Source organism: Schistocerca cancellata, chromosome 10, assembly GCF_023864275.1.
Source record: "Schistocerca cancellata isolate TAMUIC-IGC-003103 chromosome 10, iqSchCanc2.1, whole genome shotgun sequence".
Classification (NCBI taxonomy): Eukaryota; Metazoa; Arthropoda; class Insecta; order Orthoptera; family Acrididae; genus Schistocerca; species Schistocerca cancellata.
In genome coordinates, this window is record NC_064635.1 from 158,966,995 (window position 1) to 158,991,774 (window position 24,780).

A 24,780-nucleotide genomic window follows, 5' to 3' on the forward strand; every position below is an offset into this window, starting at 1 on the left:
ATGGTACACAAAGTAAGCGTGTACCCCCCTGAGGATTATTGTAATTATACCCTCAGGTGTTACAGATTACAAGAATGGAATGAAATGTATTACGGAAAACCTTTGTATCATTGTACTTCAAATATCTTTAAAAATAAATGATTTAAGTACAAAATTAATCACTCAAAAACGTGTCCTGTAGCGCTAAATGTGCGTCTTGCTGTAAGATAATCTCTGTGGAAGTGTCGTAGTTATTGTCCTCCGAAAGCTAAGTTCTGCAGAAGTCTATGTACTTACCTCATGATAAACAAAAGTGAAATGCTTTGCGTATAGATATCTTAGTTATTACGCTTATTGTTGTGATGAAGAAATTACTGTACTGTAACGTATCGTTGTGCTACGGAAGAGGCTGTCTCATTGTAGCTATACCACAAAAGTTACTACTAAAACATGTTTTACTTTCCAGAATAATTCAGAAAAACTGTGCAGGTATAAAACAGAAACACTGCAAAAGCAACATTGTAAATTGTCACTCATTAGTAGTGTCGTGATAAAATCGTGTAGCTGTCACATAAACTAACCACTGTGTCATCTGGTATCTCACAGAAAGTACTTTAAATCCAGAATGTATTTTCAAGTAAACCAAAATGTTGCATTAGAATCTCATTAGCAGTACCAGTATGTGTCCTAAGTATGTGAGCCTGATAGTCGTTACGTAATCATGCAACTAACAAGCAAGAATGTACACACACAGTAACACTGTGTCCTCTGTTCACTATCACAATGCAGTGGGAATTACAGTCTAAATATGTACCCTAGGTTCTAGACTGGATAGTTAACTTCAAAACATAGTTGCATGATAACAGTTTCTAAGTGTGACAATGCATACTAGAAATGTGATGCGAAACGTTTTATGGCAAAGACAAAGTTAAAAGCAGATTATTTTTCAATAAACGGTTTTACATGTGAAATGTGGTGTAAACCTTTACTCTTCCTAGTATGCAGAGTTTCAACTTCAACGCAATTATCATGTGGTATACTTCGGATTCTGTAAGGTCCATTGTAAACTAGAAAGAATTTGTGACTCAAGTGTTTCTTCTTATGTGACAATGAATGAGCTTTAATGAGAACTTTCTGACCAATATATAATTTCTTTGCATTTGCTTTACCGTGTAGTTTTCTCCTTTTGTCTGCTGCAGATTTTATATTTTTAAGAGCCAAATGAATTATGTCTTTGTGTCGAAGTTTACGTGTATTCGGGAAAGGTACAAGCTCTCTGATTCTATTCGGTGGTTCTTCATTCTTCAGTACAAGAGTAGGTGGTAAAGCAGTGGAATCATGAGGTATTTCATTCAGCACATTTTGAAATAAGTGTAAATATCTGTCCCAATGCTGATGCTTTCTGTGACAATAAAGTCTGCAAAGCTTATTGATTTCTTTCATAATCCGTTCAGACGGGTTACAATGTGGTGAGTACAATGAAATAAAAACAGGTTTGATTTTATGATTGCGAAGCATGCGTGACCAAACAGCAGATCTGAATTGCGGTCCGTTATTTGAAATGACTTTAGCAACGTGGCCAACTTCACGTAAGAAATTTTTAACAAAGGCGTTGGATACAGACCGTCCAATGGCTTTACGTAATGGAGTGAAAGAAACAAATTTTGAAGTAAGTTCAACAGCGACTAGAACATACGCAAATCCATTAGATGTTCTGACAAGCGGTCCCAAGAGATCAACAGCAGCAAATTCTTTTAATTTAGAAGGAATGATAGGAAACAGCGGAGCACGATGGGAGATAGTAGATGGTTTCGCCTTTTGACAAAGTTTACAAATAGACAAGAGTCTTCGAATTCGCTTTTCCATATTGTTAAAATAACAAGTCGTTCGAAGAATATGATAACATTTTCGTGGGCCAAAATGTGCATAGCTGAAATGTATGTACCAAATGAGCTTATTAACAAAATCGTCAGGAACGCAAAGTACCCATAGCTTGTCATCAACAGTGCAGTGTTTGAACAGTATGTTGTTTCTAACCAGATAATAATGCCGAATCTGTGTGTGTGTCTTGTCATGCCATTTGCTCTTGATGTCTTTCCAATAGGGATCTTTATCTTATTCATGAGCGATGTCCTTTAAAGATGTGTTGATGAAGTTTTCAAAGGCGACTTTCTGAATGTAAAGAATACTGAAATTTTTCTCGAGATTGCCTTCTGTGTTACTTTTCTCAAACCCAGCCGGTGCGCGTGACAGCGCGTCCGCAACAATGTTCTCCTTGCTGGGAATGTAGACTATTGTGAAGCGGAATTCTTGCAGAAACAATGCCCAACGTTTTAACCTGTCATGATTTAATTTTGAAGACATAAGAAATTGTAATGCACGATGATCACTGTATACTTTTACGTGCTTACCAGAAAGAAAGAAACGGAATTTGTTAAATGCCCAAACGATAGCTAAAGCTTCTAATTCAGTAACGGAATAATTTTTTTCAGATTTTGTTAGCACTCGGCTAGCAAAAGCAATGGTTTTCTGAACAGTAATGTCATTTTCTATGGCTTCTTGAAATAAATGGGCACCAAGACCAACTTTAGAAGAATCCGTGCTAAGGCAGAAATCTTGTGACAGATCTGGATGAGCTAGTATTGGCGCGTGAAGTAACGCTTCTTTCAAAGAATTGAATTCCAACTGTGCTTTTTCGTCCCAGTTCCAAATAGTATTTTTTCCAGTGAGAGGACGAAGTTTTGGTGTAACTAGAATTGGCATATTCAGAAAACGACGGTAAAAATTTATGAGACCTAGAAAACTGCGGACTTGTCTTTTTGTGGATGGAACTGGAATGGCTCTGATTGCTTCTAACTTTTCAGGATCCGGCTGAATGCCTTCAGAAGAAATAATATGTCCCAAAAACCTCACCTTTGAGCTACCGAATTCAGACTTTTCCAAGTTAACTGTAATTCCAGATTCTGCAAAAATACGTAACAAACTGTTGAGGATGCGATTGTGTTGTTCCCATGAGGCTTCTGCTATCAGAATATCGTCCACATATAAGGTGATGTGACGTTTTAAGAACTCAGGTAATATGGAATTTAGCCCGCGAATGAATGCTGCTGAAGAAATGTTCAAACCAAAAGGAAGTTTCCGAAACTGATAACAAACGCCGAAACAAAGGAAAGCTGTATATTTTCTACATTCTGGATGAAGTTCGATCTGATAAAAGCTGGATCTGAGATTAATAGAAGACAACACTTTTATGCCATTAAAATTTTGAAGAAGTTCTTCCATCGTTTGCGGCCTATCTGTTTCAGGAATGATGATAGTATTAATTTGTCTCGAATCTAAGACAAGTCTGATCGACCCATTTTTCTTCTCAACAACATGTAATGGATTGTTGTATGAGCTTACTGCAGCCTCAATAATGCCCTCGTCAAGCATAGATTGAATTTCTGTTCTAACATGGTCCCTATAATGTGCTGGAATTACGTATGGTCTAACGCAAAATTTAGTATGCTCGCGAACACGAAATTGGTATTGAAATCCCTTGATTGTTCCTGTTTTGTGAGTAAAAACTGTGGAATGTGCTTGTAAAATCTCAAAAAGGTCCTGCCTATCAGTGTCATTACAATTCTCAATTGTTTGAATTTTATTCTGAATTAACTCATTAGTTTCAAATATGCCATCGATATCATCCCTGTCAGTACTTGCAGAATGATTGTTAGTGTCTAGTTCTGTAGAAAATTCCGAACTGTTGTCTAACAGAAGGTAAAGCCGATTAATTTCCTCATCATGGTTTGAGAGCCAATCTTCAAATTTCAGAGCTATTGACTTACCTTTTTTCTCTAAACTTATTTCAGCATCGTGAAAGTTTAAGATTGCTTTGTATTCATTCAAAAAGTCTACTCCCAATATAATTTCCGTCGACAATAATGGAACAATAAGAAAGTTCATAGAGAAACTGTGGCTTTGGCAAAAGAATTCTAAATTGGTTTGTTGGCGTACATCTACACTTTTTCCAAAGATTGCACCTTGTAATTTAATCTTACGTAACGGAAGTGTGGGGCGATCGTTCGATTTGTTGCATTTGCTAAAAGCTGTTCCACTAATTACTGAAATGGGACTGCCAGAGTCAAGTACTCCATAAATTTTACGTCATTTACTGTAATGTGAATCACAGGATATGCAATGTTGTTGTGTTTTACGTCGTGTTCCTGGAGTAAGATGTCCCTAATGTCTTCCATTTTTACGTAATTACTAGCTACGGCAGCTGTGTCGTTAGTGTCATATGTACGTTTTGTGGCTTCCAGCGGAATGAGTCATTGCCTATTGTCTCTTTGTTGGCGCACATCGTTATTGGGGTTTGGAGACCTAACTTCTACAAATTCACTTTGCCGAGAGGGCCCTGCCACGTTTAAATCCCGCCAGTTCTGATGCAATTCAGGTCTGTCATTACGATCACATCGTCTGTCGTCATGTCGGTAGTTCCTGTAGCTTCTTTCTTGTCGGTTAAGTGGTGGAGAATTTCTCCCTGAATCGTAACTGCGCACTGAAGTGTTGCGTCTTAAGTTATTCTGTCTCCCGTAATAATAATTGTTTTGGTTCCCATATTGTCTGTTTCTCTGATTGTCTCTGTGATAGTCATTACCACAGAGAGGTGATCTTTCCCTGTAATTATTACTACTCTGCCAACGGTTGTCATACGGGTGGTGTCTGTTTTGGCCACGATTTGTGTTGTGAGAATAGCCTTGTTGCGTCCAGTTATTATTTCTGTCATCGCGGAAATGTGATGGATGTGACCTGTAATTGTTGTGCTCCTGTTTTCGCGTTCCTCGGTTGTCAGTGTCAATTTCCAGTTCTTGTAAGAGCCCCTGAAAAGCTTCAATGTCGTCTTTGCAACGTCCTGCCAAAATAATATGCCGTAAATGTTCAGGTAATTTGATTAAGCAAATGCGGATGAGTTGTGAGGGGCTGTATGGGTTTGACAGGTACTGATTCTTGTGCAACATGTCTTCAAAATATTTCACAAGATTGGAAAATTCAGATTGTTCGAAATGTTTCATCATTATGATGCCATGTTTTACTCGGTCTTGTGTGGCTTGAGACCAATATGCTGAGAGGAAGGAATGGTAAAATTCTTTTTCACTGTGGCAATCGTGAATGACCGATTGCATTCTTACAGCTGGTTCATTCTCTAAGTAGCCACACATAAGTTCTAACCTGTGCTCCAATGACCAGTTGGGAGGAAAACAATGAGAGAATTGATGGAGCCACACTTGTGGATGAATGTCGTTGGCAGAATTCTTAAACGTTTTGAATTTACGTGTAGTAATGAACAACTTATAGTCAAAATCATCGTGTCGGCGAGTAGCATATCGGTCATTGTTACGTCGTGTCGGCGGTTCCATCTCAAAATTCGGTGCACCTTGCCAATTTCTTTCATAATTTTTGAAATGCCCTGTGTTATTATTTTGTGGCTTTTCCGTATTTCTAAGTTCCTCTTCCCGTGTTGGAGTGCGAGTGTCCTCTGAAATATGAAATTTTTGTATTACTTGTGCCAATTGATCTTGTACTTCCCGCATTTCTCTTTTGTATTGCGTATTAATTTGATTCTGATTTTGTTTGAATTTCTTAATTTGTTCATACTCTTCTGTGTCAGTGATGGCTACAGGTCTTGTGTCATTCAGATCATCATCTACCTTTGCAGATAAGTTAGTGACCTGATCCGAAAGTTCGGCTACTTTCTCCGATAGTGAACACATTTCCTCAGTGTGTTTTTCTGAACCAAGTTTCAGAGTGTCCATTTGTGATGAAAACGAATCTACTGTGTCCTTTAAGTTTTCCTGAGTTTTTGCAAGTTGCGTAACCGAATCGGTAGATGCAACTGAGTCAATTTTAGCCCACAAGGTCTCATGATTTTCATGAACAATGGTTTGCAGTTCTTTTATGGCTGCTTCGTGATTCTGTAATGCATTTTCATGCCGCGAAAAAATAGGTTGAAAATGCTCACAAATTTGTGTTTTTACATCATTACAGACTTTTTGACATTTCGATTCAATGTTATGTAACTCAGTAGTTAAATCTTCACATGTTTGTTCAAGTGTGGTGTCTAACTTCCGAAGATTTTGTTCCATTGTGTCTAACTGTTGCTGTGTTTGTCTCTGGTGTTGTTCCATTGTGTCTAACTTTTGAAGATTTTGTTCCATTATGTCTAACTTTTGAAGATTTTGTTCCATTATGTCCAACTTTTGAAGATTTTGTTCCATTGTGTCTAACTTTTGAAGCTTTTGTCCCATTTGTTGCATTAATTGTAATAACAATGCACTGGTGTCTGAAACATGTTCCTCAGTGCTACTCGGCAATGCATTTGAACCGGCAATATTCGCAGTTTGAAAAGCAGAAAATGTGTCTTGACTTATTTGAGAAAAGGGTGAGGACGCAAAACCTGAATCTACAATATTTGCAAGATTGTGTCCTGTCATTTCGGATTCCTGAGGCAAGCTGTTGCCGACCGATCGATCGATAATGCTTCCCTGTTCACTAATTGTTTCACTGTCTACACCACTGTTTGCAGCCCACTCCATTTCCCTATGTACAATTACCAAATTACTACTTTGAACATTAGTTAATTCATTACTCGGTGGCGCTAACACACTGCTTTCGTCTTCACTGTCATTTCTCAGTTTACTTTGGAGCCTAGTATTACGTTTTTCACACGCCATTATTGTCACAATATTTCACACGATAACACAGAAAAACACAATTTGAAGAGCAAAAATAGGGGAACACATTAACATAGCACTGAAAATAATATCTAGTTAATTGCAGCTACGAAATACTTGGTGCAAATCTACATGCATGCCACAACTGTTTTACTGTACAACAATGAAAAACCACAACTACCAAGGAAATTCTCTCTATAATTGCGCGCTAGCAATAAACAAAAGCTACACTAAATACACAAACTACAAGAAAAAATCAGAAGATTCCAGTGAGGTATCCTCAGCTAAGGGTCGACATATGAAACGTCCCCTTTCAACAATTGTACACGACTGTGCTTAAACTGACACACAATATTTTTAGCGCAACGCAATCTGACTTTCAGAAATCCCTACAAAGGAATGGCCCTGACTAACATTAACCTATACGTTTCACAAATCACTTACCTCACAAACATCTTCGTTACTCGAACTACTGCAATACAGCGAGCGCCACTACTACCAGCTAAGTAAAAGATTCAAACTACGGAAGGCACTAACTACTGATAGGCATAGTTAGCAAATGAAAGATTTTAATAGAGAACAAACAATGTATTTACCTTAATATCATCAAAAGTCATAATATATGTAATTTCAAAACTCCGCCATGTCCTTCCACACATCCACCACTGCTGACGGCTCACCTCTAACTGCGCAACGCTACGCGCTGTTCACATCCAGCTGCCGCTGCCCAACACTACAATGGCAGACAACAATGCAAACTAGCCACAGACTGCACACAGCACAGCCAGTGATTTTCGTACAGAGCGCTACGTAATGTTGCCAATAAGAAAACATAAACAGCCTACTTACAGTGTCACAGCAGCTAAAAAACCTACTTGGGCATCATCATTTGTGGCAGGTCGTGGTTGACGTTTCACATGTGGCTGAACACTTCCTGTTTCCTTAAATAACGTAACTACCCGGCGAACGGTCCGGACACTTGGATGATGTCGTCCAGGATAACGAGCAGCATACATAACACACGCCTGTTGGGGATTTTGATCACAACAGTCAACATCAACACGATATCGACCTTTTCCGCAATTGGTAAACGGTCCATTTTAACACGGGTAATATATCACGAAGCAAATACCGTCCGCACTGGCGGAATGTTACGTGATACCACGTACTTATACGTTTGTGACTATTACAGCGCCATCTATCACAAAGCGAAAAAAGTGGTACAAGTAAAACATTCATATTTCTTTACGTACTACAAGAAAATGTAATAAAGAATGGGGTTTGTCTATTTTAAAAAACGCAGTTGATACCCGTTTGACCTATGGTAGCACCATCTAGTGGGCCAACCATAGCGTTATCTGGTTTCACCCTTCAAGTTAGACAAGTTTCGTTCTTTGTAGTTTTCTCGTTTGACCCTTATTTCGTGAGATATTTGGCCCGGTCACTATCAATGGACCACCCTGTATATGGCATACAGCTAAAATGTTGACAAACAGCGAACTGATATCAGTTTCAACTCGATTTTTTTCGGGTTTTACTCTGTTTGTACTAGTTTAACGGAATTTGTTACCTTCTATGTATTGTTTGCTTTTTTAACAGGCTGTCATATTTGAACCTGCCATCCTGGTAGCTTCTACATTTCTAAAGACTTGGTATCCTTCGCCTCATGGCCGTAATGCCTGTCCAGAGGGTCACTGGTTACTTGTGGCTGACGGTTTCTTCACTACACTGTCTGAGTTACAGTAGATCCTGGCTTCAAGGTAAATTTTCCAGGAAGATTCCTGAAATCATCTGATCCTGTGTTCTTCCTCAGTCACTAATATAGATAGCGGGCTGGGAAGTTTCTGGGAACTGTAAGTGTAGTGTGGAGTGCAGAACCATCCTTTGTAAAGGGTGACACACGGGAGAAGGACGGTTTTTAATGAAATAATATTCAGTCAACTTTAAAGTCAATGCATGTTTATTTGCACAAAATCAAAGCTCATTATTTGCCATTTTAGTTAACAAAGTTATTTGTGAAAAATAATGTCGTCAAGGTGATGTCCATCATTTAGAATGCAGGACTCAAGTCTCTTCACAAAATCCTCCATCGCACGGACTAAAATCTCTGCAGGGATGGCAGCAATTTCTTGAATGATTGCGTTCTTCAACTCGTTCAAATTTCGTGGTTTGTGGTTATAGACATAGTTCTTAAGGTACCCCACAGAAAAAAGTCACATACTGACAAGTTGGGAGACGTGGGAGGCCAAGGAACATTGCCAAAACGTGAGATAATCCGGTCAGGAATCATGCGCCTAAGAACTGTCATTGAAGTGTATGCGGTGTGCCATGTTGCCCCATCCTGCTGGAATCAAACGCGTTTTAAGGGAATTCGTCGTCTTCTTAGTTCTGGTTTCGAGAATGTTTCAAGCATACGAATAATGTAACGAACCGAATTAACAGTAAATGTGGCTCCGTTCTCTTCAAACAAATAAAGTCCAATAATGCCAACATAGCCAAGAGCACACCAGTCTGTTACTTTTTCTGAGTGTAGAGGACGCTGGTGGATAAGGTGTGGATGCTCTGGAGCCCAGTAACGTAGGTCTTGCTTATTCACGGTCCCGTTTAAATGAAAATGAGCTTCTTCGCTCATCAATAAAACTTCATTTTCATTCGATCCCAAAATCACCTGCATTCTGTAAGCGAAGTCTTCTCGTACAGCAAAATCAGTTTCCTTAAATTTTTGGACAATGAGCATTTTGTAGGGATGGAATTTTAATTATTTATGCAAAATTCGTGTAACCAATTCTCGATTGATTCGTAACTCACTAGCATGACGTCTAGCTAACCGTCCTGGGCTTCTGACTGCCGCTTGCCTTACTCTTTCAACATTTTCTGGTCTCGTTACTCTGCGTCTCGGGCCAGTATATTTCCAGTTGATCCGAAGTTTTCCACCCATCTGAGGATCGTGTTACGGCTCGGAACAGCTCCATGTCGACCGACATTAAACCGCGCATGAAACAATCGCTGCGTAACAATAATAGACTCACCACTTTTATGAAACTGTCATAGACAAACACTCGATGTTGCAAGTCTCACTGCTCCGTAGTGACTGAGTAGATGAAATGGCGTCTTGTGTGGATCAGAACTATCCCCACCACGACCACCTCCCACCACCGAGCCCTCAGCACTACGCAGTTCAAAACCGTCCGTCTCCAGTGTGTCACCCTGTACGACCCCGGTGGCCCCTTTTTGCTTACGTAAACCAGACAGGGCAATGAAGACTTAGAAAAAAAGGATTTTATAACTTTTTCCGGTAAATGGAGTTTTCTAAATGTAATGAGGTGCTTATTTATTTAAAAATAGGTATAGTATGTTGCTTGTAGGCATGTAAGTCCTTCTAGTGCCTAAAATATCACCCTTTTCTTCTAAAGTTGTGTAAATACTGTTTATGCTTTACAAAGTGAGGTCATAAAACGTGCCTGAAAGTCTTTTCTCATTTGCTATCAACATAATTAAAAATAAAATTTGTTCCATCTCACCTTTCACAGTATTTGGCAGCTGGAAGAATGGGCTCGTAGTCAAGAGGACATTTGGTCAAAATGCTGGCCAGTATGCAGATTTAGGATCCCGTAATATCCGAAAATTGTGTAAGGCGAATGCTGCGACGGTTTTTGCATATCGAAACCCTAAACAAACGCTCTTGGTTGGTTGGTTGGTTGGGTGAAGAGACCAAACAGCGAGGTTATCGGTCTCATAGGATTAGGGAAGGATGGGGAAGGAAGTCGGCCGTGCCCTTTCAAAGGAACCATCCCGGCATTTGCCTGGAGCGATTTAGGGAAATCACGGAAAACCTAAATCGGGATGGCCGGACGCGGGATTGAACCGTCGTCCTTCCGAATGCAAGTCCAGTGTGCTAACCACTGCGCCACCTCACTCAGTCAAACGCTCTTAATAATGGTAGTCAATTCTGTGGTTATACAGACACTGGTCATAGCAATGTCCTTAAGACTGCGTGTGCAGTTTAGTCAGAAGTTTTTACTATAACGAATTCTGGACAGGGAGCCACGTGTGGTATTGTGACATGATGGACTGTTTCATCTGGCCATAATGTTGGGTTCTTTGGCTCCTAGGGGAAAAGGCTCATCAACGTAGTACGCGTGAAATATTAGTTTAGTTCACTTTATTACATAAATGATTAAAAGATTTGCTTCATTGTGACACAGGATTGTTGCATAATATGCAACTGTCACTGACTAGCAAAGCCTCACTTGTTCTACTTGTAAGCAAACTGTTCTCTTGCAGGACAAAATGTAACAATTGCAAAAGTGCATTGCTTCAGAAACTTTAAGAACGCTCACTGTCGTACTCGATGGTTGCTGTAGCGGACGTCACGAGCGGGGACAGAGCTCCTGCCTACTCGACTCTATATTGACCTCAGCGTGAGGGCGCTGCTGTCTCCCATTCGTTGTTGTGGACTGCAGCAAGCCCTTAATGTCTGTGGTACCGATTCAGGTTGCCGAATTTTGTGCGGCGCTGTGGCCTCTGGACGATTCCACATGTAGTATGACTGCAGTTACAGAATCAGTAATTGGCACTGAAAACCATATATAATTGTACTGAAATAAATTTGTTATGTTTATCCTGGCGATGGAAGCCAAGTATAAATTTAACAGCACTACCATTTAATATTAAGTCTGAGTTGTGACAGTCGCTTTTGCACTGTTAATAGTCATGTAACTTTCATATAATCCTTTATTGTGCAACGTCTTTATTTTGTAACAATCTGATATGTCTACCTATTCCTGAGAAAAAGGGATTTTAATAAAGGGACTGACAGCCCAACTTAAAACAAATGACGCAAAAGTAGCTCTTTATTTGTGATACAATTACAAATTAACAAATCTGGGAATTATTATACTGCCACAACTTGCTTCTTGCCACATCCACTGCTGGAGAAAAATTAATACACCGTTTTAGAGATTTCAGATGCACTTGAGATTTACTGTTTCAATTCCTGATGTGGGATACATGAAATGATTACATTTACATGCCAACAGCACAAGCAGTCCTGGGGTACCAGGTAAAGACCCATTCTGGAACACCCTTACTAGTGCGTAGTGTAGTCTCCAACGGCAATGCAGGCGCTGACTCTGGCATTCAGTTGATGGTGAAAACTGTCCTGGGATACGTTATGCCATTCCAGCTCGACCTGACCATGTAGTTCCCTAAGATTTGTTGGCTGACGAGTCACTCAAGGCACTTCTCATCATATCCGATATGTGCTCGACTAGAGACAACTCCAGAGATAGTGTTGGCCAGGGAAGTTGCTGCGCGTTTCGAGTTTCGCCGATAGTGTGTGGGCAGGCGTTATCCTGCTGGAACTACACATCATGTTTCTGTTGCAAGAACGGAAAATGAACTGGTATAACAGCATTGTGCACGAACCAACGTCTGGTTAGCGTCCTCTCCAGAAACAGTTAACGTCAACAAGAGCTTTAGCTTATCGCACCCCGGACCATAAGGCCTGGGGTGCAGCCAATGCGTCTGTATGAGATAAGGCTCACAAGGTCTATGTTGTACACGCAACAACCATCATTTGCGTCCAGGCAGAATCTGCTTTCATCGCCGAAGACCACGGCGCGTCATTCCAATTGGTTCTCTGCTGGCACCAGTCAAGCCATGCACATCGATACAGTGGTGTGAGTGGAAGATGGGCTAGAGGTATGCTAATAACCAGTTCACAACAGTTCGTGTTGTCACATCTGGGCTCACAAACCCTCTTATCTCTGCTATGGTAACTGTACGATCCTGTTGGGCGTCTGTGGTGCGTGGACGTCCAAAACTTGGTCTATGGCTGTGAGAAAGTTCACTGATACCAACATCGTCGCACAACTGACGAGGCACGTACAGCTTGTATGGAAATTCTCGTCACTCGGAGGGCCACAGTTTGACTCCTTTCAGGCTCGCTTAGTTGGCTGCAGCAAGACGAGTGCGACTACGTGGCATGGTCACCTACTTAATTGCCACCACACTATCTGCTGGCCAACGACGTTGAAACCATTATCATTACACATACTATCCCCCAGGTCTCCTATGCCATCGTTGGATTAAAATCGACCTCGCCTTTCCAGGTGTACTAATTTTTTCCGGTAGTGTATGGTCATTCTAGGTCAACAGGAGGTTTTGATGACGAGTTTTGCGAGTAGCAAAATATGTCACATAAATTTCTGTATATTTTGATTATATTGACTTCCTAGGTTAAATTGTTTGCACTACAAAGGGTCCCTACCCTAGCATGTGGCATAAATATGCACTCGATATATCTACCAGTTCTTGAATAAAAAGGTTTCATAACAGTTGGACAGACAGACAAACAGAGAGACAAACAACAAAGTGATAGTATAAAGGTTCCGTTTTTAATAACTGATGTATGGAACCCCAAAAACAACAGAAATCTTATATTTTTATTATATCCGCTTAGATTAAGAGGTAGCACATTTCTGTTAAATCAGAACAATGCAGTAGGTCTTATTATTTCTGATTTCGCTATAATCTTTTAAAGAACTCGAGGAATAGTCTTAAATTGAAATAAACTGATTCTTCTAGAATAAGATACAGAAATTTAATCTGTAATACAGGTGAACGCCTACGTGTCGCCTATTTTGAAAGAGAGAACAAGCCTTTTACACAATCACTAGGTTTCGATGTATTTTTAAGCGTCTGACCAAGAGGCTGAGGAAAGGGAACTTACGTCTGGAGGGCGGGACGCCAGATGATACGTCGCTTGTGTGGAAAAACATTCTCAGACCAGCTGGGTTAGTGTTGAGGGTGTCGTGTCTCATATGATACATGTCATTGTCGAGAAACATAGTTGGCCAAATGATGGGAGAATACTGCGAGGAAAAAATATAACTATGTTTGACTATTTACGTCATTTACTTTCCACGGAAGCCCTGCTCTTGTTTTGATGCCAACACAGACGCGCAGAATGGCTGATGTAAGTGACAACTTTAAGTGTTGTTAGGTGTGCGAGAAATGAATACTGACTGTTCTCGACCTAATCAATAAATATTTGCTTCTACACTTTTGTTTACAAGACTTATTTTCTAGTTTTGGTGGGTGCTATCTACACTGGTGTCCAAAATTAGAGCAACAAACCGCTATTACCCTGTTCTGCGTCTAATTCGCGATGTAATCGTACAAAATGCCAACAGATGTCCGTACTGTTGCGTTCTGCACGGAATATGACATTCCGGGCAACAGATAACTACTCCAATGATGATGTCAGTGCACCTATCAAATGGGGTAGTATTTGCCGAGCAGTACGTAGTCACAGATGGTGCAGTATGGCACAGGGATGATGTCAACCAGTAGAGGACCATAGAAAGATAGGAAGCAGGACAGTTGCAAACAGATGTAGCCTAATGGCTTAATGTGAATCGTTCTGTCGTTTCTTGGATGTGGAGACAATTCATGGTGAATGAATCAGTATCCCAACGACCAGGGTAGGGCGGAACATATGTGATATCAGAAAGAGAGAACCCTTACTAGGCTGTAAGGCCGCGACATTACCGTCTTAGTTCTGCACTGCGACTGGCATCTGACCTCACAGCATCCACTGGACGTGTTGTATCGAGACAATCGATGTACAGAAGGTGTCAGCAGATGGCTTATACTGTCGGCGACCTGCTACATTCCTCAACATGCCACCTGGACAGTTGAACAGTGGGCCAGTGTTCTTTTCACAGATGATTCCCGATTTGATCTGGAGAGTGATTCTCGACGCATTTGCATCTGGAGGGAACGTGGAACACGATCTCAGAATCCAAATTGTGGAAACAGATCGATCGAGGAGTTGTCGTCAGGGATTACGATGAGCAATCGAAAACCTCCTCATTTAATTGCATGGGTGAATCCACAAGGCTTAACTGCTGTCCAGTATCGTAATAAGATCTTGGATGTAACATGCAGTTGTTGCAGGGTCCTGTGGGCCCAGGTATTGATGAACGATAATGGTCTACTTCATACAGCATGTCCCAACGCTGTAAGGCCTGTATCGCTGCCAAAGGTGGTCGCACCCCATAGTCAGCCCATTAACCAGTTGTCAGTATGTCTGTGCAAATCAGTTAAGCTTCAAAGAACGAAGAACATTTTGGTCTATCGTTATGCAAGTTGCAGCTGTTTATCTTCTGTATTTTTTTTTACGTTGTTTCTACTTTACTGTGATCTGCTTGTACTGTTTTGTGGTAAAATAAATGCAACCTAGCATAATATCCGTTTGTTGCTTTAATTTTAGTCACCAGTGTACATCTATATGTGTACTTTCCATACTACTGTAAATTGCTGAGCAGACAGTGTTTTCCGTTGTACCATGTATTACAGTTTATACCCATTCCGTTCGCATACAGAACATTAGAAGTATGATTGCTGAAATGCCACTCTTTATGCTACAGTCAGCCTAACCCTGCCTCTGCAGTCACTGTGTGAGCGATGCATAGATGTCTCTGGAATGTTACTAGATATTCCACTTAACACTGTGTAAGTAGGCATCAGTAGGGGAGTTGGCAACTATGTTGAACTGTCTACCAATTAAGGTTTTTCGTCATTCTGTGATGCTCTCCCATTAGTCAACAAAACCTGTGACCATTCATAAGAATAGATATGCGTTAAGCGTGTGAGAAACATCTGTTTTAGAACACCCTGAATACTTACGACACTGAAGGTTATGTTTAACTCGCAATTGTGACACAATCAATGCATACTGCGTATCGATACTGCCTCGGGGTACAAAATACAATGAGTCAGCCTAGAATACCCTCTGTCCTACTACTGGTTGACATTTGAATTCAACTGCCAGAGTTGGGCTGCCCTTTTACTAATTACTTTACTTTCAGTTTTTCCTGTTCAGGTCGGTTTAGGGCCATGTCTTCTACATTTTTCAACCTGAAATCAGGCAATGTCAGTAGTAGCACTGTTTATTAGCCATAGATATTGGAATGCCCACTTAAAGGGACTGACAGGACAGAATACTTTGCCATTTACTTCACCTCACCACAATCTAGAAAATGTCACTTCCATCTTGTAACGTCAGTGGTGTTAACCTTACTATTGCAACACCTGTTCGTAGATTATTGAAGGTCCACAAAGTTTCTCACCTGAGTTGGGCATCAGTTGACCAGTATCTTATGTTGAGTACAGTTAGAGAAATTCTGTCCATATCGTTCATGAATCTTCTTCTGGATTTTAGTCTTACTAGACACTTCCTCTGTGCACAGTAAATAACATGTTTTTCATCAAAGTTTTATTTGAACATTTCTATGAATTCTATTGTTTATCATCATATACTTGGACCAGAGAAACCAACTGCTCTCTAGTTTATCCACGGGTGTACCCTTCATAGAGGCAGTTGTTAAAAAGCATGTTTCATTCAGGATGATATCCACATTTCCACATGGACAGGTCTAGACCAGACTAGGGTTGTGTGGTCTGCTGTATTTGCTCCCACTAACTGCAAGCAAGCTTTTTGGAAATGTTGTTCCTCAGTGCCGTTTTATTAGCAGTTTCAATGCAGTTGTTTTGTAGGTGTAAGACCGGTCAAGGAATGCTCCTAGGCATTTAGAAGTCGCTGTGTATTCCACCTGCTGATTTTCAGCATATATTTCGAGTCTTTGTCTTTCCTGTCTAGTTGTTAAATGACAAGCACATACCTGTGTTTTTAAAGGATTTGCTCTCGTATTTTGTTTGTAATACGTTACATGGTAGACAAGGCGCCTGCTAGTTGCTCTTCATCAAGTTCAAAATTTTCATTCTGTGCAGCAAGAGCAAGACTATCTGTGTAGGGGAAACGCTTCACTTTACAGAAAATTCGTTACTCATTTGCGTAAAAATCAAGTAAAATTGCTGAAAATACACTTCCCTGATGGTAGCCATTGTGTTGACTTCTCCACCTACATTTCTTTTTTCATTACAGCAACATATATAGATCTTCTGTTCTCAAGAACTGACTGAATAACTTGAACCAAATGGTAATTTTCGAAATTACTGTAGAACCTGTCCACTGAGATTGTGTCATAATACGTGACATAAGCTGCAAGCAGATCAATCAGAGCAACTCCGCTGCTAAATTAATTTTGGTATTCCGCTAAGTGTACCTTACAAGACTTTGGCTTGTACTGCTCTTTCCAGGACTGAAATCAGCCCGTTGAAGTACAAGTTTCATCAATGTTTATGAGTGGTATTTTTCTACGTCTCCACTAGGTATCGAGAAATGTTGTAATGTTTTGCTATGCCCTTTTCAGGCCTATTTCACAGAGCCATAGCGCACAGTGGCGTGGTTCTGGGAGACGGCGTGTGCTCCGACCGCATGCGGGCTCGCTCCTTCACCCTGGGTGCACACCTGGGCCTCAAGACAGACGACCCGCAGCAGCTGGTGGACTTCCTGAGGCAACAGCCGGTGCAGCAACTCGTCGAGAACGCCATGTTTGGACGCACTGAGGACGTGAGTCACCAACTGCACCCGCGTCTCTACCCACTAGTAGCGCCCTGCTGTGTTTGCGACACTTTCTAAGTGTGGCATGCGTACTGTAAGACCTTCGGTACACACACCATCAGATTATTTGACTTGTCGCTCTAACGAAATAGGCAAGTGTCAGCAATATGTCTCGTGGTCTTATCATGGCGATAGAAATGCCACTGGAACGCTTAGAGTAGCAGATTGATGGTGACCAACTTTAAACAGAACTAGATTAATTTTCACACACATTTATTAAAATAATAAAATGCATAGACATTACGTAACTTGATTCTGGATGCTGTTTACAATCGACAATCTGAAGTTCCTTTGGGTTGGTACGTTAATCTTATTCTCACATATCTCTGATACTTGACAAAGTGTCTATTCATTTATCTTCATGGCTATGTACAGGAATATGGTAATCTTATTAGGCGCAGACTGAAACTTGACTATAGACTGGTAGAGACTGGCGCAGACAAATACAGACTAATGCAGACTTACTAATCGAAGATCTGTACACTCGTCGTAATACCTCGTGCAATCAGGTATCACTGCGCGAGTGTGATCTGCGAGGAGAAAAAGTTCTACATTAGCAGCAATCTCATTGGCTGCGTTACGTATTAATACGCGGATCGGCGGAATCAGAATTTGGTCCGTCTCTAAGACAGCGCCAACTCGTAGTGCGGAGATGGACGAGCGCTGCGCCTGCGCTGTTGTGCTTAGTGGGGCGCGCTCTAGTGGGAAAGTTGTGTACGCGCTAACTACGTGGAACTATGTACACAACACTATGAAACTTCTGCTTTGACACTCAAGTGCTGTATGCCTGTGGCTAGACTCTGCCAAATGGTGCTGCGGTTTTGCACCTCGCCTATTTGGGTGCACTCAGCCTCGTGATGCCAACTGAGGAGCTACTCGACCGAATAGTAGCGGCTCCGGACAAAGAAAACCACCGGGAGAGCGGGGTGCTGACCACACGCCCCTCTTATCTGCATCCTCGGCTGAGGATGACACGGCAGTCTGATGGCCTCGATTGGCCACTTGTAGCCTGAACACGGAGTGCTTTCCATTCTGCCTCAGTTGAGGATTGCGCAATAGTTAGCAGGTTACAGTATGGGCAGGTTGCTGCAACGTTTGCTAACCTTAGAGAAATATCATTCGTAATGCTGTAGCTCGGTTTGTCGCAAAACCTGTCTCTTTATTCAGGTCATGAAAGGGTCTGCGTTATTGGATTTCGACTTTTTATAGCATTATCAGCTTCATTAATATTGTGCTTCCTCAGTCATAAAATTATTGCAAATGTAATTCATTTGGAGACTAATAATTATAGCTATCAAGAATAGATTGTCTTTAGGTTGATTATAAACTCCTAGTATGTATGGCACAAGCAAGTTTTTAAGGTATTTTTCTCCCCTGGGCAACATTTCAGGTACTGAAGTGTGGACACGTGTACGCAAAACAGTTAGTTTGTCAGGAAAGCAGAAGGTGTTGCAGGGGCGGCTGTACTGAGGAACTATTTGTTGTGACTTGGCAAGACAGCCAAGCCACTAGGAGGTAGCCGAAAGGCACGCGTTTAAGCTCACGCAGGCTGGCGTGAGGTCTGGAACAGTTAAAGGAGTTGAGTCTAGTAAAAAAGTACGTAGCTTCTGGAATACTTAACTTTAATCCATAATTGGTGAACATCGGTCTGACGGTACATGCATCACAAGATAAATAGCAATTGATAATGGCGCCTTGCTAGGTCGTAGCAAATGACGTAGCTGAAGGCTATGCTAACTATCGTCTCGGCAAATGAGAGCGTATGTAGACAGTGAACCATCGCTAGCAAAGTCGGCTGTACAACTGGGGCGAGTGCTAGGAAGTCTCTCTAGACCTGCCGTGTGCCGGCGCTTGGTCTGCAATCACTGATAGTGGCGACACGCGGGTCCGACGTATACTAACGGACCGCGGCCGGTTTAAAGGCTACCACCTAGCACGTGTGGTGTCTGGCGGTGACACCACACTATTGTTAAGAAAAAAATCGATACGTTGCTCCGTTTGGGAGATATTTACCATTGAAGTTAGCCAATTATGTCGTCACGTGCGCACATTCAAGCAGCCTGCGACAGACGGTGTCGCCAAGCGAGTTCTTCGTTTGGTTCCCGAAAACCGAAGAAATGTAGCTTTTGCTCATCGAACCCTCTTCGGTAGGACGTCAACAATTAAAAAAAAATTCGATTTTTCAAAAATACGTCAATCTTGTAGCTCACATCTTCCTTGAAAAGTTTCATGTATAAAACATATATATTTGACACATTATAAAGCACGTTATTTGGTATTAAATGTACCAAGATGCAACGCCCACACCCCTTTGCACAGCATTCTTTCTTCACACGTAAGCCTATTTCGCTCTGTAGTAATCGAATGTTTATATTTGCGTCAGAGATTGCCTTACGTGAAACAAAATCCTATTGATATCGATATTTTCTCTGCTGCTATCGACGTGCATCGTTTTGGCTCTGAGCACTATGGGACTTAACATCTGTGGTCATCAGTCCCCTAGAACTTAGAACTAATTAAACCTAACTAACCTAAGGACATCACGCACATCCATGACCGAGGCAGGATTCGAATCTGCGACCGTAGCGGCATCGTTTTGATCGCTGAGTTTGTCTGTTCTCTGTTTTGAAAGGCTTGCAGTGTGGTGTTGTGAATTTCGAAACGATTTTCATTTGGCTGTGTCGTTTTGTATTCGTTTTTGCCATATTATCGCACAAGATGCCTAGAATTCGTTGCTTGAACGGCGAAAAATGTCACCAGGGCAACAGATTCACACTTAAGGGGGCTACAAGAAATGTTACTCCAGTGAATCATTGATAGTGGTGAAGAATATCATCACAGAAATTCTCTTCCGACTGCTGTGATGGAAGCCATCAAACCTATGTTCAGGAACTTCGCAAATGAAAACTTGTTGAAGAAATGTCTTCATGGCGGTACCCAAAACCCAAATGAAAGTTTTAACCAATATGTATGAGAAAGATGGCCAAAAACCATTTTTGTGGGAAGAAATGCACTTGCTATTGGTGTTTAGGATGCAGTTTCATGTTTTAATGATGGTGTGCAACGCAGGAGATATCTTTTAGAGAAATTGAGAATTAAGCCCGGAATGAACTGCATCAAAGCTTTGTACGCAACAGGCAGTGTGTAGTGAAAGCAGATAAACCATTTTTGGAGACAATAAAATCAAGAAGAGTGCATCATAGGAATGTGGAAAGGAAGAAAACTGATTTAGAAAATGAAAAAGAGCCTGCTTATGCTGCTGAACAGTTCTAAAACAATGCCAAATACAAGCAGAAACTTAAACGACCATTTTCTCCAAAACACAAAATTCCGTACTTAGGTACACATAACATCCAAAATAAATGTCCAGTTACTTTCAAGCTTGGTATGCTTATTAAACACAAACTCCTTAATGCAAAACTCTAGAAGTTTCCAAATCTATTAAAAACCGCTAAGAATTGAGATAATCAACTATAAAATTTGACTTTTTTTCTAAACATGTAGTTTAAAACGTTACAGATCATTCATTTTTTCATAAATTAAATAAATTTACCTGTAAGTAAGGTTTGTATGCTGTGCAAAATGCATCGAAGAATCTCTGTTACTTATGAGCGAAAGTTTACCTAAGCAACAAATGCAGCCAATAGTAAGTGAAAAAACGATGAAATCTCACGGGTAAAAAAGGTTATTTTGTTTCGTTTCTGAATTTCCATTGCTATGAGAGTGAATCCTGAATCTTTCCTGGTCAAGCTGACAAAGTTTTACAAATTTGTTTGTAAAAGTACAGACAGTGGAAATTAAAATGCCCTGTGGTGCCTCTCCTGCTCAAAATAGGCTCGTTTGACGTCCTGTCGCCCCCTTAAATTTATCACTTCCGGAAAAGGCACATTTTAACTGGTAATGAGCGCTTCAACAAGTGGTAACTCATGGATCCCCGGATGTCTGTACATTCTGCATTTCAGCGCACTGCAAGTGCTCTGATCTGAGAGCACAACTGTTTCAGACTATCATATATATATAGGGTGATTTACAGAGATATGCAAATATTTTCATATGTTATTCTACAAATAAAACTAAAGAAATAAAGTTCATACAAACATAGGTCCGCAAATGTTTAGTTATGGAGTTACGGCTACTAAAATATTTTGCCTCAAATTTGCCAACTTCACTAATATGAAGCCATCGCAAAACTATACGAGATTAAAGTAAAGCACGATTGCCATTTATTTTGTTGTTATTGACCTGGTGAATATAATAAAACATGTCCCAGACGTGTATGTGCAGTAGTTTTCCAGAACATCCAGCTATAACTCCGCAACAAAACTTTTGCTAATCTATGTTTATATGAAGTTTTTCTTTAGTTTTAGTTGTAGAATAACATATTAAAATAGTTGCATATCTTCGTGAATTACGCTATGTTGTTCTTGTTGTGGTTTTCAGTCCAGAGACTGGTTTGATTCAGCTCTCCTATGCCAGGTTCCTTATCTCCCAGCACCTACTGCAACCTACATCCTTCTGAATCTGTTCAGTGTATTCATCTTTTGGTCTCCCTCTGCGATTTTTACCCTCCACGCCGCCCTCCAATACTAAATTGGTGATCCCTTGATGCCTCAGAACATGTCCTACCAAACGATTCCTTCTTCTAGTCATATTATGCCACAAACTTCACTTCTCCCCAATTTTATTCAATACCTCATCATTAGTTATGTGATCTATCCATTTAATCTTCAGCATTCTTCTGTAGCACCACATTTCGAAAGCTTCTATTCTCTTCTTGTCCAAACTATGTACCTTCTATGTTTCACTTCCATACATGGCTACACTCCATCGAAATACTTTCAGAAACGACTTCCTGACACTTAAATCTATACTCGATACTAACAAATTTCTCTTCTTCAGAAACTCTTTCCTTGCCATTGCCACTCTACATTTTGTATACTCTCTACTTCGACCATCATCAGTTACTTTGCTCCTCTAATAGCAAACCTTATTTCCTAATCTAATTCCCTAAGCATCACCCAATTTTATTCGACTACATTCCATTATCGTCGTTTTGCTTTTGTTGATGTTCATCTTACATCCTCCTTTCAAGACACTGTCCATTCCGTTCAGCTGCTCTTCCAAGTCCTTTGCTGTTTCTGGCAGAATTACAATGTCATCGGCGAACCTCAAAGTTTTCATTTATTCTCCATGGATTTTAATTCCTACTCCGAACTTTTCTTTTGTTTCCTTTATTGCTTGATCAATATACAGATTGAATAACATCTCATTCCCTTCCCAACCACTGCTTCCCTTTCATGCCCCTCGACTCTTATAACTGCCATTTTGTTCCTGTACTAATTGTAAATAGCCTTTCGCTCCCTGTATTTTACCCCTACCACCTTCAGAATTTGAAAGAGAGCATTCCAGTTAATATAGTCAGAAGCTTTCTCTAAGACTACAAATACTACAAACGTGAGTTTACCTTTCCTTAATCTATTTTCTAAGATAAGTCGTAGGGTCAGTATTGCCTCAAGTGCACCAACATTTCTATGGAATCCCAACTGATCTCCCTCGAGGTCTCCTTCAACCAGTTTTTCCATTCGTCTGTAAAGAATTCCTGTTAGTATTTTGAAGCCATGGCTCATTAAACTAATAGTTCGGTAATTTTCACATCTGTCAACACCTGCTTTCTTTGGGATTGGAATTACACTACTGGCCGTTAAAATTGCTACAACACGAAGATGACGTGCTACAGACGCGAAATTTAACCGACAGGAAGAAGTTGCTATCATATGCAAATGATTAGCTTTTCAGAGCATTCACACAAGGTTGGCGTCGGTGGCGACATCTACAACGTGCTGTCATGAGGAAAGTTTCTAACCGATTTCTCATACACAAACAGCAGTTGACCGGCGTTGCCTGGTGAAACGTTGTTGTGATGCCTCGTGTAAGGTAGCCTATCGCAATTGTGGTTTATCATATCTCTTGCGTTGGTCGAGATCCAATGACTGTTAGCAGAATATTGAATCGGTGGGTTCTGGAGGGTAACACGGAACGCCATGCTGGATCCTAATGGCCTCGTATCACTAGCAGTCGAGATGACAGGCATCTTATCCACATGGCTGTAATGGATCGTGCAGCCACATTTCGATCCCTGAGTCAACAGACGGGGACGTTTCCAAGACCACAACCATCTGCACGAACAGTTCGACGACATTTGCAGCAGCATTGACTATCAGTTCGAAGACCATAGCTGTGGTTACCCTTGTCGATGCATCACAGACAGGAGCGCCTGCGATGGTGTATTCAACCACGAACGCGGGTGCACGAATGCTAAAACGTCATTTTTTCGGATGAATCCAGGTTCTATTTACAGCATCATGATGGTCGCATCCATGTTTGGCGACATCGCAGTGAACGCACATTGGAAGCATGTATTCGTCATTGCCATACTGGAGTATCACCCGGTGTGATGGTAAGTGGTGTCGTTGGTTACATGTCTCAGTCACCTCTTGTTCGCATTGACGGCACTTCGAACAGTGGACGTTACATTTCAGATGTGTTACGACCCGTGCCTCTACCCTTCATTCGATCCCTGCGAAACCCTACATTTCAGCGGGATAATGCACGACCGCATGTTGCAAGTCCTTTACGGGCGTTTCTGGATGCTGAAAATGTTTGACTATTGCCCTGGCCAGCATATTCTCCAGATCTCTCACCAATTAAAGTCGTCTGGTCAATGGTGGCAGAGCAAGTGACTCGTCACAATACGCCAGCCACTACTCTTGATGAACTGTGGTATCGTGTTGAAGCTGCATGGGCAGCTGTACCTGTGTACACCATTCAAGCTCTGTCTGACTCAATGCCCAGGTGTATCAAGGCCGCTTTTACAGCCAGAGGTGGTTGTTCTGGGTACTGCTTTCTCAGGATGTATGCACCCAAATTGCATGAAAATGTAATCACATGTCAGTTCTAGTATAATATATTTGTTCAATGAATACCCGTTTATCATCTGGATTTCTGCTTGGTGTAACAATTTTAATGGCCAGTAGTGTATTATGACGCTATATATATATATATATATATATATATATATATATATATATATATATATATATATATATATATATATATAGCGTCATAATACACTACTGGCCATTAAAATATATATATATATATATATATATATATATATATATATATATATATATATATATATATATATATACGTGTGTGTGTGCGGAAAAATGAGAATGCTTTGGAAATATGAATATTTTACAAAAACTTATCTGCAGTGTTTACATATGACATTTAAGTTAAAAAGTTACAATACAAGGTGCAGTGTTTTCAACCAGTTCACATCATTGACAGAACTGTGTGTATCTCTTCAAATGTCCTTCTTTGGCTCTTCACAGCCATGTGCTCAATATTCTGTGACATGTCGTACAATGTCTCAAATTGGATTTTCTGCTTTTCCACGGTTGTGATGCCAAAATTTACGTCTTCCATGATTAGTTCTAATTCTACTTAAATATGCATATTCCTTTCCTGTTATGTTGAAATCAGTTGTAGCTC

At 40.7% G+C, this 24,780-nt stretch overlaps 1 protein-coding gene across 3 annotated transcripts in view; it reads left to right on the forward strand.

The window, feature by feature from the left end:
- LOC126106433 (esterase FE4-like) overlaps positions 1 to 24,780 on the forward strand; it is a 146,831-nt gene that overhangs the window by 60,718 nt on the left and 61,333 nt on the right. For all 3 annotated transcript variants that reach the window (XM_049912714.1, XM_049912713.1, XM_049912715.1), the window contains exon 5: positions 16,973 to 17,172. In XM_049912714.1, the coding sequence (XP_049768671.1) occupies positions 16,973 to 17,172 (200 nt within the window). The remainder of the gene's footprint in view (positions 1 to 16,972; positions 17,173 to 24,780) is intronic.